Source organism: Geotrypetes seraphini, chromosome 19, assembly GCF_902459505.1.
Source record: "Geotrypetes seraphini chromosome 19, aGeoSer1.1, whole genome shotgun sequence".
NCBI lineage: Eukaryota > Metazoa > Chordata > Amphibia > Gymnophiona > Dermophiidae > Geotrypetes > Geotrypetes seraphini.
In genome coordinates, this window is record NC_047102.1 from 14,160,990 (window position 1) to 14,175,385 (window position 14,396).

A 14,396-nucleotide genomic window follows, 5' to 3' on the forward strand; every position below is an offset into this window, starting at 1 on the left:
CGCGGTGCGATCTGTATTAAGTAAAGTGGGGGGGTTCCCCCCCACGCCCCCCGTCGTAGCCCCTAAAAACAGTCTTTTTCTTCGGCGTGTGCCTCCGCGCTGCGCTCAGTTTTCTGCTCGCGCCTTTTGACCTGACACCCTATTACTTTCATTTAGGTGCCTAATCCAAAGCAGCTACCAGAAAGTAGGCGTGGTTAAGAGTGGATTGTGGGTGTGTTTTGCATATACATGCCAAAATTGTTTTGATGCTCCTTCTTGTCCAGTTTGTCTGTCTCGACTAGATTGTAAGCTCTTTTGAGCAGGGACTGTCTCTTCCTCGGTTTGATGGAAAGCTCTGCGTCTGTCTAGCAGCGCTTTAGAAATAAGTATTATTAGTAGAAGCTCTTCCGGAGTCTGTTGTAGGGGAAAACACCCTCCAGGGTTTCAAGGCTAAGCTGGACAAGTTCCTGCTAAACTGGGACGTACGCAGGTGAGGCTGGACTCATTGTAGAGCACTGGTCTTTGACCTGGAGGCCACCGCGTGACCACTGGGCTGACCCAGCAGCGGCAATTCTTATGTTCTGTCTGAATGCTGAGTGACATCACAATGCATCTGGGTCATACCCAGAGTTCTCAATGACATCATAATGTAGCTGTATATGGTTCCCCCACCTGAGACAATGTATCGATGCACTTTCTTGTCCAGTTTGTCTGTCTCGACTAGATTGTAAGCCCTTTTGAGCAGGGATTGTTCCTTCTATGTTTAGATGTACAGCGCTGCGTATGTCTCGTAGCGCTATAGAAATAGTTGTAGGAGCAAAGTGAACTTAGGTGCCGGTATTTAATCCAAGAACAACACCCTGGCATGAATATGGGGCACCTAAGTCCAGTTTAGGCCCTGCTAAGCACAATTCTGTAAATGGTGCCCAACTCATGATTTTCGTGCGCTCGGGGCTATGTTTTAGGCACCGTTTACAGAATCAAGACCACAATGGATTGGTATAAAGGCATACTGACATCTTGTCTTTTTCCTATAGATCCCTTCCTAACCATTTCTAAAATTCCATTAGCCCTTTTGACCACTTTTGCACATTGGATTAATCTCTGTCGAAAGTCTCTTTCCAGAGTGCATAATGAGCCCAGACAATTGTTCCGTCCCCGGTGCATTTCTTTGCACTTATCTTTGCTGAAGCTCTTCTGCTGCTTTATTGACCACTCGCTCAGTTTTCTATTATGCTTTACAGTTCTTCGGTGGCAGCTCTGTTTATTTATTTTATTTGTGGGTTTTTCTAATTCACTTTTCACGATGATGCTCAAAGTGGAGAACAGAAGTCAATTAAACAAAGAACAATCGTGTCTAAAATTAATGGCCAAACGCAATTACATGAAGCGTCTACATACATTAGAGCTAAGCGACTCTGGGCCTCAAGTGCCACGAGCTGGTTGAGCTTTTTTATTTTTTTTTTTAGATATCCACGCTGAATATCTGTAAGATGCATTTGCATTCATTCTCTTCGTTGTATGCAAATGGATATCATCTATATTCATTGTAGATCGTCTGAAACCCATCCATCTTGTGGCTTTTGAAACCTGATACTATCTAGCCTGGATTCTATAACACGTCAAGACACTTTTTTGTCAGATCTCTGGGTGACAGATACTGTGCATGCCCAGACCAGGGAAGTAGGTATTGAGTAGCCGTGTAAACTGGAAAACAATTGAGAGGAAGCAGGTTGGCATAGCCAAGGCTAGCAGGGATTTGACAGCTGCACCAGCTGGAAGGAGGCCCATTTACTGGCCTTCCACTTGCGTGACCAGAAGTCGGTGAAGGGGAAAACAGGTTGATGAGGCCAAAAGACAGTTGTTTATGCAGAGCATACGACAAAACAAATGCCTCCAGTATCTGAACTGACCTGGGCTGGCGGGAGGAGGGGATGCAGGAAACAGTAGGAAAATAGAGATAGTGGTGAAGTGGGAAGAAGAGACAGATTACTGGGCTCAAACAAGGCGGAGAGGGACTGCATAAGGCTTTTGAGAAGGGAATCATTTATTCACAAAAATGTATATACCATCTGATTAAATAAAAACCCTTTGGGCAACATGTAACAGAAATCATATAAAAACCTCGAAATTCGCGGGGATTTCGTTCTCGGAGTGACCGCGAACGTTGAAAAACCGCAAATATCAGATGAGTAATGCATACAGATAATTTATGTGCACTTGTGCTAACTACACCTGCTCCCTTCCTAAATCAATGCATCAGGATTGGTTGGCGGCAGAGGGGAGATCAACAGTACACGCCAAACAACTAACGCCTCGTCAATGGAGGCGTTAGCGACTAGCGCGGCAGGCGGTTGAATGCACGGTATTCCACGCGTTAACCGCCTACCACACCTTGATAAAAGGAGCCCTAAGTGTCCTTATAAGGGCAAAACATGATGTTCTCCATCACAGCAACCCTTCCAAGTGTCCTTTCCTTAAATGTTCTCTTCTTTTCTATAATATTGCAGTTCCAACCTGTTTGTCCTTGGTTAAAGCACCCTTGGATGTATTAACTAACCCTAAAGATGTCTATTAATTTTAAATTTGTATTATTGTCAATATATGTATTTTTACTAAAATTGTACACCACCTAGAAGTCTGATTAGGCGGTATAAGAAATTTTAAATAAACCTGAAACTTGAATTTGCGGTTCGTGATTCGTGGACTCAGTCTTTCATGGTATTTTCTGACCGCCTCTTCCGGGAACTAAAGTCAGGCTCCACTAATCAGGAGCTACTTTGACTTGCCAGATAGTGTGTCAAAGCAGCTCCTGATTGGTGTAGTTTGACTTTAGTTCCCGGAAGAGGCAGTCAGAAAATACTAAGAGCAATCCCGCTCCCGATTTTCAGCACCCACCTTTGTAGCCCTGTCCTGCCTACGATCCGCCCCTAAACCCCATTCACGTTTTTTTGAAATTTGCGGATGCTCCTGAAAGGGAACCCCTGCAAATTTCGGGGGAGTACTGTAGACCAATAAAATCAGAAAATGAAATTATGTCATCTGTCCTGAAAGACAAATCCTTCCAAAATAAAACCCAGAATAATAATTATAAAAAAAAAACCAACTAAACCTTTTACAAAATTGTAACGCGGTTTTTAGCCTGGCCAAGGCATTAACAGCTCTGACGCTTATAGGAATTCTTTGAGCGCTGGAGCTGTTACCGTCACGGTCGGCGCTAAAAAATGCACTACAGTTTTGTAAAACGGGGGTAAATCCATCACAGCTTCCCCTTCCCCCACGTGCTGGCTCTCAGGTAGAGAGAAGCTATGAAAGTCAGATTGAAAAGAAGTAAGCTGTTGATCACAAAAATTGCTCCTCCCGAAGGTCTCCGAAGAAGCCGCTCATTTCAAGTTTCAAGTTTATTAGGTTTCTTGATTAATCGCTTAATCTAACTTCTAAGCGATGTACATTTTAAAATTTACATTTGTTAGGTGACAATACAATAAATAAAAATACTTAAAAAAGGACAAAACACTTAATTTAACATATTCATAACATTAGGTGAGGAGGAGTGAAATACAATTCTTTAAAGTAAAGAGAAGACATTAAGGGAAAATACAAGAGGATAACAAATAAAAAATATAATAAAATAGAGTAAGGTAGTAAGACAATAAAATTAGTTTGCAAAGGCATCTTTGAAGAGAAATGTTTTTAAGTTACTTTTAAATTTTCCAAATTCTTTCTCTTCCCTTAAAGCTTCAACTCTTTATTCTTAGAATTCCAGAGGAAAAAGGTAACAAAACAAACATTTCCTAGTTTCGTCCTAGTTTACTGTGGAGCCAACGAGAAGGGATTGTGAGCCTAAAACATGGGTGGGGCTGGCAAAAGCTCATTTGGATATTGGACCCGGATCAAAAAAATGTTTGAAAATCTTGGGGTTCTCTCAAATATTGTGGTCTAAATAATTGAATAGAATTTCTTTTTCTCTTTTTTGCTTATTTGCATTGGACATTATGGATCTGTTTCAAGTTGTCATTGTTATACTTGATTGTAATAAGAAATGTTATAAATAAAGAATAAAAAAAAAAAAAAAAAATCTTGCGGACCTCTGATAGCCAATGCAGACTTTTTAAAGTTAGGGAAACATAGGGCTCCTTTTACTAAGGTGTGCTATGCTTTTTAGCGCTTGCTAAACGCTAACATGTGCATGTTAGTCTATGGAATAATTAGCGGTTAGCGTGTACATAGATTTAGCGTGCGCTAAAACACTTAGCACACCTTAGTAAAACAGGGGGTTAGTCATGAAGTTGTAATCCTATAACGTACTCAGGCCGCTATATTTTTCACATATTATAATTAAATCAAATAATGGAGGATGGTTAAAGTAATGGACTGAGAACCAGGAAAGCCCAGTTCAAAATCCCAGAGCACCTCCTTGTGGTCTCTGGTACATCAGTTTACTCTCCATTGCCTCAGATACAAACTTTGGGTCTCTTCTCCCTTGTAAAAGGGAGACTGAGAGGGGACATGATCGAAACATTCAAGATAATGAAGGGAATAGACTTAGTAGATAAGGACAGGTTGTTCACCCTCTCCAAGGTATGGAGAACGAGAGGACACTCTCTAAAGTTGAAAGGGGATAGATTCCGTACAAACGTAAGGAAGTTCTTCTTCACCCAAAGAGTGGTAGAAAACTGGAATGTTCTTCCGGAGGCTGTTATAAGGGAAAACACCCTCCAGGGATTCAAGACAAAGTAGATAAAGACAGGTTGGTCACCTTCTCCAAGGTAGGGAGAATGAGAGGGCACTCTCTAAAGTTAAAAGGGGATAGATTCCGTACAAACGTAAGGAAGTTCTTCTTCACCCAAAGAGTGGTGGAAAACTGGAATGCTCTTCCAGAGTCTGTTATAGGGGAAAACATTCTCCAGGTATTCAAGACAAAGTTAGACAAGTTCCTGCTGAACCAGAACGTATGCAGGTAGGGCTAGTCTCAGTTAGGGCGCTGGTCTTTGACCAGAGGGCCGCCGTGTGAGCGGATTGCTGGGCACGATGGACCACGGGTCTGACCCAGTAGCGGAAATTCTTATGTTCTTATGGAGGAATTGCTGTACAGCGAGAGATTAGAGAAACTGGGCCTCTTCTCCCTTGAAAAGAGGAGACCGAGAAGGGACATGATTGAAACATTCAAGATAATGAAAGGAATAGACTTAGTAGATAAATACAGGTTGTTCACCCTTTCCAAGGTAGGGAGAATGAGAAGGCACTCTCTAAAGTTAAAAGGGGATAGATTCCGTACAAACGTAAGGAAGTTCTTCCTCACGCAGAGAGTGGTGGAAAACTGGAACGCTCTTCTGGAGGCTGTTATAGGGGAAAACACCCTCCAGGGATTCAAGACAAAGTTGGACAAGTTCCTGCTAAACTGGAACGTACGCAGGTGAGGCTGGACTCATTTAGAGCACTGGTCTTTGACCTGGGGGCCGCCGCGTGAGCGGACTGCTGGGCACGATGGACCACTGGTCTGACCCAGCAGCGGCAATTCTTATGTTCTAAAGCAGTTAGCGCCTCTTGATGAATTCTCCCCTAAGTGCACAGTAACTACCAGGTTCTCTAGACAGCGCCGCAATTGCATGTCAATGACGCGACGGTGCTGTTTAAAGAATCACGCCTCCGACAAAGATAGACACCAGAAACGTAGGCCTTGACAATCCTGACCTACATTTCTGGTGCCTATCTTTGAGGCTTTATGGCGCCTAACATCATATCCGGCGCAAAAAAAGAGAACCGGGAGGGGGAGGTGTTGTGATAACCTGATCTACTACATTTTATGGTCATTTTTATCCATCATATTATTGCTTTATTGTTCTATATATATCTTATCTTCCTTCTTTTCTTTCCCATATCTTGTCTTTATTTTTTATTATCTATTTTATTGAAATATTTGGACCACTATAGTATTTAATATATTGATATATTGTATTTTTTAATTATGTAATTTATTAAATATGTTGGTTTTTAATGTTGTATTTGTACCTATAGGACCCCTGACGAAGGTTAGTCCGAAACACGGTCCGTGTTGGGTCCCTTACCTGGTAAAAGGTTTTTAATCAAAAGATTTACTTGTCACAATAAAGACTGCCTTCATCGTGTACAAAACCTGCAGTTTTTGGTTTGTTTGTTCTGGATTGTTTTTCACTGCAGAGAGTTGGACCCTGGTTTTTTCCTTTGTTTTGGTTTGTTGCTACTACATTTTATTAAATGGTACCATTGGTGGGGAAAGGGACTGATTTCATTGGAAGGCATTGTGGCATTATCACATTCCAGTCAAAGGCTGCAACTGCCTCTAGCAGTGGATCAGAAACCATTAGGCAGTTTAATAATTTTAATCCTGTACTTACTTTATCTCTTGCTCTCTCCCAACCCCACCCCCTCAGCCCCAGGGATGGCATGAAAGCATAGTGGTGAAAAATAAATCTCCTGGCTGCATGTCTAGTTCCATTCTATTTCCTGAAATCCAAAACCCACAAGAAAGTTATTCTAACCACGGCTACTCGTAGAGAAGGAAAGGCAGAGGAGTGCAAAGAGTCACCATGGCGTGGATGGGCAGACAGAGCACAAAGTCCAACAGCAGAGGGACTAAAAGAGATACAGAGGAGATAGAAGGGAAGGGACAGTGTGTGTTCCAGTGTATCAGAGACTGTTCTATATTGTACCCTCTCGTATGAGGAAAGACTAAAACAGTTAGGGCTCTTCAGCTTGGAAAAGAGGCAGCTGAGGTGTGCTAGGATTGACGTCTACAAAATTCTGAGTGGAGTAGAACAGGCACAATTGGATCGATTTTTCACTCCGTCAAAAATGACAGACTAGGGGACACTCGATGAAGTTCCAGGGAAATACTCATAAAACCAATAGGAGGAAATGTTTTTTTTTTCACTCAACATAGAAACATAGAAGATGACGGCAGAAAAGGGCTACAGCCCATCAAGTCTGCCCACTCTGCTTACCCACCCCCTGTCTATGCCCTAATGACCCAATTTTCTAATCTTCACCCTCGTAGGGATCCCACATGGGTATCCCATTTATTCTTAAAGTCTGACACGCTGTCTGCCTCGATCACCTGCACTGGAAGCTTGTTCCAATGATCAACCACTCTCTCTGTGAAGAAATACTTTCTGGTGTCGCCATGAAATTTTCCGCCCCTGAGTTTGAGTGGGTGCCCTCTTGTGGCCGAGGGTCCCTCGAGAAAGAAAATATCATCTTCCACTTCGACACGTCCCGTGAGGTACTTAAATGTTTCGATCATGTCTCCCCTCTCCCTACGTTCCTCGAGAGTGTAGAGCTGCAATTTGTTCAGTCTCTCTTCAGAGAATAGTTAAGCTCTGGAACACGTTGCCAGAGGTTGTGGTAATAGTGGATAGCGTAGTCTGTTTTAAGAAAGGTTTGGAAACGTTCCTGGAGGAAAAGTCCATAGTCTGTTATTGAGAAAGACATGGGCGAAGCCACTGCTTGCCCTGGATCAGTAGCATGGAATGTTGTACTCTGGAGGATTCCGGAATCTTGCTACTCTTTGGGGATTCTGCATGGAATGTTGCTACTCCTTGGGTTTTGGCCAGGTACTAGGGACCTGGATTGGACACCGTGAGAACGGGCTACTGGGCTTGATGGACCATTGGTCTGACCCAGTGAGGCTATTCTTATGTTCTTATTAGTTTCGTTTATTTCCTTATAATCTGCTTTTTCCAAAGCGGAGTACAAAAAACATACGCAATAAAATCAACATAGAAACATAGAATATCATCCTAAAATCAAAGAATTGCAATGCAATCATCAAACATAAAATAATCTCATAAAAAGCCAGAATTACAATACAATCATAATTGTTCAGCGAACGGCTACCAAGATGGTCTTGGGGCTCAGGGATCTCACGTATGAAGAAAGGCTAAAAAAACTGCGGATGTACTCACTGGAGGAACGAAGAGAGAGGGGAGACATGATTGAGACCTTTAAGTATATTACGGGACGTATAGAGGTGAAGGATGATATCTTCTGTCTTACAGGGCCCTCGGTCACCAGAGGGCACTCGCTGAAAGTCAAGGGAGGGAAATTTCATGGTGATGCCAGGAAATACTTCTTCACCGAAAGGGTGGTCGATCATTGGAACGAGCTACCTCAGCAAGTAATTGAGGCCAACAACGTGTCAGATTTTAAGAGAAAATGGGATATCCACGTGGGATCTCTAGGGGAGTAAAAGTCAGGGAGTGGGTCATTGGTATGGGCAGACTTGATGGGCCGCGGCCCTTTTCTGCCGTCAATTTCTATGTTTCTATGTTTCTATAATTATTTTGTCTCAATAACAACTGATTTACAGTAGCATAACTTCTTTCTCACTGCAATCACATTTTCAATTCACATTAACTTCATATGATAGACTAGATGATGCTTTAGTCATTTCTTTAAACGCGCTTATGCTCTCTTATTGTCGGATATATAACAGAAGTCTGTCCCATTCCTCCGGTCCTGAGCAGGAGAAAACTCCGGCTCTTACAGACTGCAATCTTGACTCCTTTCTTGTTGGTATTGACAAGTCAATTTGAGTAGCAGAACCTAGTTTTTGAAGCAGAGTATACAAGGAAATACATTTCACCAAGTATTTCGGTGTACACCCATGTACACTCAAATAAGTAGGAGCAAACAAGCAGAACTGCAGATATGTACAACCACGTAGGCAAAATTTATTGTGACAACCAAAAAAATATATTTAAAACCTTTTTACCAAACATGTTTCGGACAACCTTCATCAGTGGTCCTATTTAAGTACAAAATGTAACACAAGATACAAATATTAAAATCATATAAAACAATATTAAAAAAATATATAAAAATATAAATATATATATTAAAACAGTACATTACTGTTTTTTTAATATTGTATTAAATATTGTATTTTTTAAAATATTGTATTAAAATCATATAAAACAATATTTAAAAAAATATATAAAAATATAAATATATATATATTAAAACAGTACATTACTGTTTTAATATATATATTTATATTTTTATATATTTTTTAAATATTGTATTAAATATTGTATTTTTTAAAATATTGTATTAAAATCATATAAAACAATATTTAAAAAAATATATAAAAATATAAATATATATATATTAAAACAGTACATTACTGTTTTAATATATATATTTATATTTTTATATATTTTTTAATATTGTTTTATATGATTTTAATATTTGTATCTTGTGTTACATTTTGTACTTAAATAGGACCCCTGATGAAGGTTGTCCGAAACATGTTTGGTAAAAAGGTTTTAAATATATTTTTTTGGTTGTCACAATAAATTTTGCCTACGTGGTTGTACATATCTGCAGTTCTGTTTGTTTGCTCCTGCTCGGTTTTCCCACTGCAGATAGAATTGAACCTAATCCTCCTTTATGGTTGTTTCACTCAAATAAGTAAGCAACAATAGATTGTTCACCCTCTCCAAGGTAGAGAGAACGAGAGGGCACTCTCTAAAGTTAAAAGGGGATAGATTCCGTACAAGAGTAAGGAAGTTCTTCTTCACCCAGAGAGTGGTAGGAAACTGGAACGCTCTTCCAGAGGCTGTTTTAGGGGGAAACACCCTCCAGGGATTCAAGACACAGTTAGACAAGTTCCTGCTAAACTGGAACGTACGCAGGTGAGGCGGGACTCATTTAGAGCACTGGTCTTTGACCTGGGGGGTCGCTGCGTGAACGGACTGCTGGGCGCGATGGACCACTGATCTGACCCAGCAGGGGGAATTCTTATGTTCTTATATTTGATCCTAAATTATGCCAATAAAGCTTAAAATAGTATCCAGAAACATGCTCACATCTTTTTAACCTACACAGGGCCCTAATAATTGAGGTCTGAGCCACTGGAGAAAATTTATCCAAAGATGAATTTGTTACATCATATTATAAGCCTCTTCTTAAGACATTGAAAGGACCCTTGGTGACCTGAAAAGCTCTTTTTGGACATATCTATCTAACACCTTTGATTACACCAGCATAAGTAGAGAATTCTGAATATTATAAAAGATAAGCCCCATTTTGACTGATGAGCTAGTTGGTGGAGGTGCAGTTTATCAAACGAATCTACAGGAATTTTGAAAACTACCCTTTTTTGTCAAAACAGATATTAAGAAACGGGGCTGGTAGGGGTATCGTTTACGATTAAGGGGCAATAAATTTACCACCTTCAAAGAAGAGGATTTTACTGTTCAAAGGATAATGAAATTCTGGAACATTTTGCTCTTAATTCACAAAGGGCTCCTTTTACTAAGGTGGGCTGCCGTTATTAGCGCACGTAGGATATTACCGCGCGCTACGTGGCTAGAACTAACGCCAGCTCAATGCTGGCGTTAAGATCTAGCGCAGTGGTTCCCAAACCTGTCCTGGGGGGACCCCCCCAGCCAGTCAGGTTTTCAAGATATCCCTAATGAATATGCATGAGAGAGATTTGCATATAATGGAAGTGACAGGTATGCAAATCTCTCTCATGCATATTCATTAGGGATATCTTGAAAACCTGACTGGCTGGGGGGGTCCCCCCCAGGACAGGTTTGGGAACCACTGGTCTAGCGCTTGCGGCAATTCAGTGCATGCTATTCCGCGCGTTAATGCCCTAACGCTGCTTAGTAAAAGGAGCCCAAAGTCTTGTTCCTACTTACATTTTTTTTAAAAAACTATTGAAATCAGTACGATTTCCAAAATCCCTAATACGACCTTATGTCAAGTTTTGTAGATCACTGGGAATGTCCAGTTTTTTTGAAATTTTTTTGCGAACCGCATCAATCCATAAGGTTTTGCGGTCTAGAAATGTTAACGTAATGTAAAATGTAGTTATAGCTAGTATACCAGATCAAGTCAGTAGTCAATGGGGACTAAGATTATTTATTTATTTATTTTTAAAATGTATAGACTGCCTAAAACTAACCCTCTCTTTTACAAAGGTACGCTAAGCTTTTTAGCACATGATAAATGCTAACACGTGTATGTTATCCTATGGACGCGTTAGCGCATACGGCGATTTAGTGTGCGCTAAATCCACGCTAACATGCTCAGCGCGCCTTTGTAAAAGAGAGCCTAAGCGGTTTACAAAAGAACATACATAAAATAAGACAGAACAGAATGTGGAACAGAATTATCGACAAAATAAAAAGAAAAATACTGCCGAACCGATGTACGAGGTATAAAAGTCTTGTCTTTATTTAAAAAAAAAAAAAGATTCAATGTAGCTTTTCAAACAAATGGTCCTCTTGTGTGAGTACATGGGTCCCGTCAGGGCAGATTTAAAGCATAGGCAAACTAGGCATAGGGCTAGGGCCCAAATATTTAGGAGGGGCCCTCTCATATGTGTACGTCAAGGCAGAATTTTGCCCTCGTACGTTAGCTGCTGCCACAGAAAAGAGAATCAGGAGGGTGCAGTGCCATTGTTCACCACAGAGGTCTGTCTATTCTTCCTCACTCCCTGTGTTCTGCCTTCTAGTCAGCAGGGGGAGCCAGCGAGCAAGGCCTCTTATCTGCTGTTTCCTCCTCTGCCAGTTTTCCTCTGCAGTCAGAATCATGCATGGCTCCATTTGTGGGAGCTTTAAAATATATTTAAATTACAATGAGGGGCCCCAACATACATGTTTGCCTAGAGTTAATCCTGCCCTGCGTCCCATGTACTCACACAAGAAGACTATTTGTTTGAAAAGCTACATTGAATTTTTTTTAATATAGATAAGACTTTTATACCTTGTACATCGTTTTGTTGCTTGACTTTCATACTGCACTTTGGTTGGATTGTTTTTGTTGTTGTGTTAAACTGAATTATCTGTCATTCTCTTTCCTATCTATTTGTTGTACGTTACATAACCATATGACTATATCATTTAATTATCCTCTTCTAACATATTACGCGAAGGCATCAACGAATAGTCATCGCATAGTGTACTCCCCAATTCCCTAACCGTCATCAACTTCATCCCTCCCTCAGACCTCAACACCCTTCCTGGACGATATTACATTACATTACATTAGAGATTTCTATTCCGCCATTACCCTATGGTTCAGGGCGGATTACAAAAGAATTAAGGTTGGTCTATTACTAGAAGAGATCAGTGGTCATGTCTAGTGAAGGTAGAGAATAGGGTGAGTATTGTCAAGGAGTTAAGAAGAAGATAGGAGGAATATTTTCCAAAAGGTTTGGAATGGTGAGTATAATAGCATAGGTCCACACCCATACTAAGAAAAATCCATCAATTCTAAACTGATCACCATATCTGGGATTGGAGAAGAATTCATTACACTGTTGCAGAACTGTCGAGGGAGGCAGAGGATTTTTTTTTTTTCCATCATCCTGTAAGCTATTATGTACAAGCAGCTATTAGGTGATCAGAAGGTGGCTGAACTCTATTACAGCTCCTACCACTTATCAGTTCATATTCACTACCAGATGTTTGCGGCACTGTAAAAGACTCTCCGTGCTCATCAGAGCTTACAATCTATTCAAGAAAGACAAACAGGACAAATAAGGGATTAGGGAGTTACATTTGTTCTTGGTGGAAATTGTTGGGGGATCCTGTAAGCCTGAGGTGGTTGAAGTGGATGCTGTAATGCAAGTGCCAATTTTAGATTACTGCAATTTCCTGTATCTTGGTTTGCAGTTAACTCAGAATGCTGCCGCAAGGTTGATTGCTAACGTGTCTAAGTCAGAGCATATTACACCTTGTCCTTCAGGACTTGCATTGGTTGCCAATACAAGCACGAATAGACTCCCAAGTTGCCATACCTTCTTTATAAGGTGTTGACTAACGACAGTCCACTTGTGTTGGTTACCTTGTTTAAATAATACAATTCTTCACGCTCCTTGTGATCTGAGGGCAAGTTGTTGTTAGAAGCAAAATCTGTAACACTCTTGACTAATCAGTGCTCGATGTTCTCCATACAAGGTGCTTGCTTGTGGAATGCCCTGCCGCTAGACGTTGGAACCCTGCCTCGGGTTCTTCAGTTTAGAAAACATTTGAAGGCAATCCTTTTTGAATGTATTTATTAGTGAATTTTATTATTTAAATTTGTCTTTTGGGGGTGGTCAGTTATTGTTATTATATTTTTTTCTTATATGTTTTATTGTACCTCACACAGAACTGGTGGATGGCAGACCTCTGTTTGCAGTAGAATGGTATTCGGATACTCTTAAGTATTTTCTCTATCTTTTCCGGCATAGTCTAGCTGTGCGGGCACTAGGGGTTTAAGTGACTTGTCCAGAGTTACAGGGGGAAGGCTGGGATTGAACTCACAACTTCAGGGTGCTGAGACAGCAGCGGTACCCACTAGGGCCACTCCTTCCCTCTTAGTGCAAAAAGTGTTAGGGGAGGAGAGAAGGATAGCAAAATTCCATATTTGTCACCCTACGTAAAGCTGCAGCCTTGCAAAAACCCTCCGTTAACTTTTTGGGACCTCAGATCAAGAAGGGATGGGGGCTTATGTTCTCTCAACAAGGGCTTCATTTTAGTTTGGTTTAATTGTCTTGACTGAGTCCTCAGGACACACAAGGCCAGTCAAGTTTTCATGATATCCGCATTGAATATGCAAATTTGAGTATGCAAATTTGCATATGTCATGAAAATCTGACTGTGTTCCGAGGACTGGAGAACCCCTGATATAGACTAAGAGTCAGGAAAAAATAGTCACATTTTATTTTATGATGTTGTTCAATGTACTGGAAAGTAGTTGTCTGGTTTTGGTAGGGTTTTTCGCCCTTCATTTGTGGAGGAGGTTTTTTTTTTTTATTGAGTTTCCCACTAGGCGAGTCTACATTCTCTCATGGAATGATTTGTGATCACCTGTATCTGTGTTTCAGGGATTATTGAACGATGCATACCTGTGAAATATCACTACACCTCCTCTTCTCTGCCACGGAATCTGCCCATCAACGTCACCAAGACAATTCGGCAGGATGAATGGCATGCTCTGCGTAAGTAATTGTAGTAAGCTCTTTTTTTTTCCATCCATTCCCTCTTTCTCTTCAGTCATAGCTACCCTCTATATGTTCTGTGTCCCTCAAGTAGGTACTGACCATCCTCTACTCTTCTCCCCCAACACACACCAACACACACACACACCAACTTCAGAGTGATTGATCTCCCACAATAGATTCTCCATCTCCCTAGTCACTGCCCCTCAAAATGCACATTGCCCAACTGCTGAGTCATTAACCCTTCCAACACCTGTTTAAAGTGTTGCCTCTTAAAAGGTAATTATCTACATTTACACCTTTATGGAGTCTTCAATCACAAGAACAGTTTAATTTGAATGTCCCTTCACCACACCTGGCTGAAAACAACTCGATCCGGGAGTAGGATGGTGTCCATTCAGATCTTTGGAATGCTCTGCTAGCTGAGATATAATCGGAA

At 40.8% G+C, this 14,396-nt stretch overlaps 1 protein-coding gene across 2 annotated transcripts in view; it reads left to right on the plus strand.

Annotated features, from left to right (window-relative positions):
• Window positions 1-14,396, plus strand: part of TMEM178B (transmembrane protein 178B) — a 31,044-nt gene that overhangs the window by 9,074 nt on the left and 7,574 nt on the right. For both annotated transcript variants that reach the window (XM_033928579.1, XM_033928580.1), the window contains exon 2: window positions 13,844-13,957. In XM_033928579.1, coding sequence (XP_033784470.1) covers window positions 13,844-13,957 — 114 coding nt within the window. The remainder of the gene's footprint in view (window positions 1-13,843; window positions 13,958-14,396) is intronic.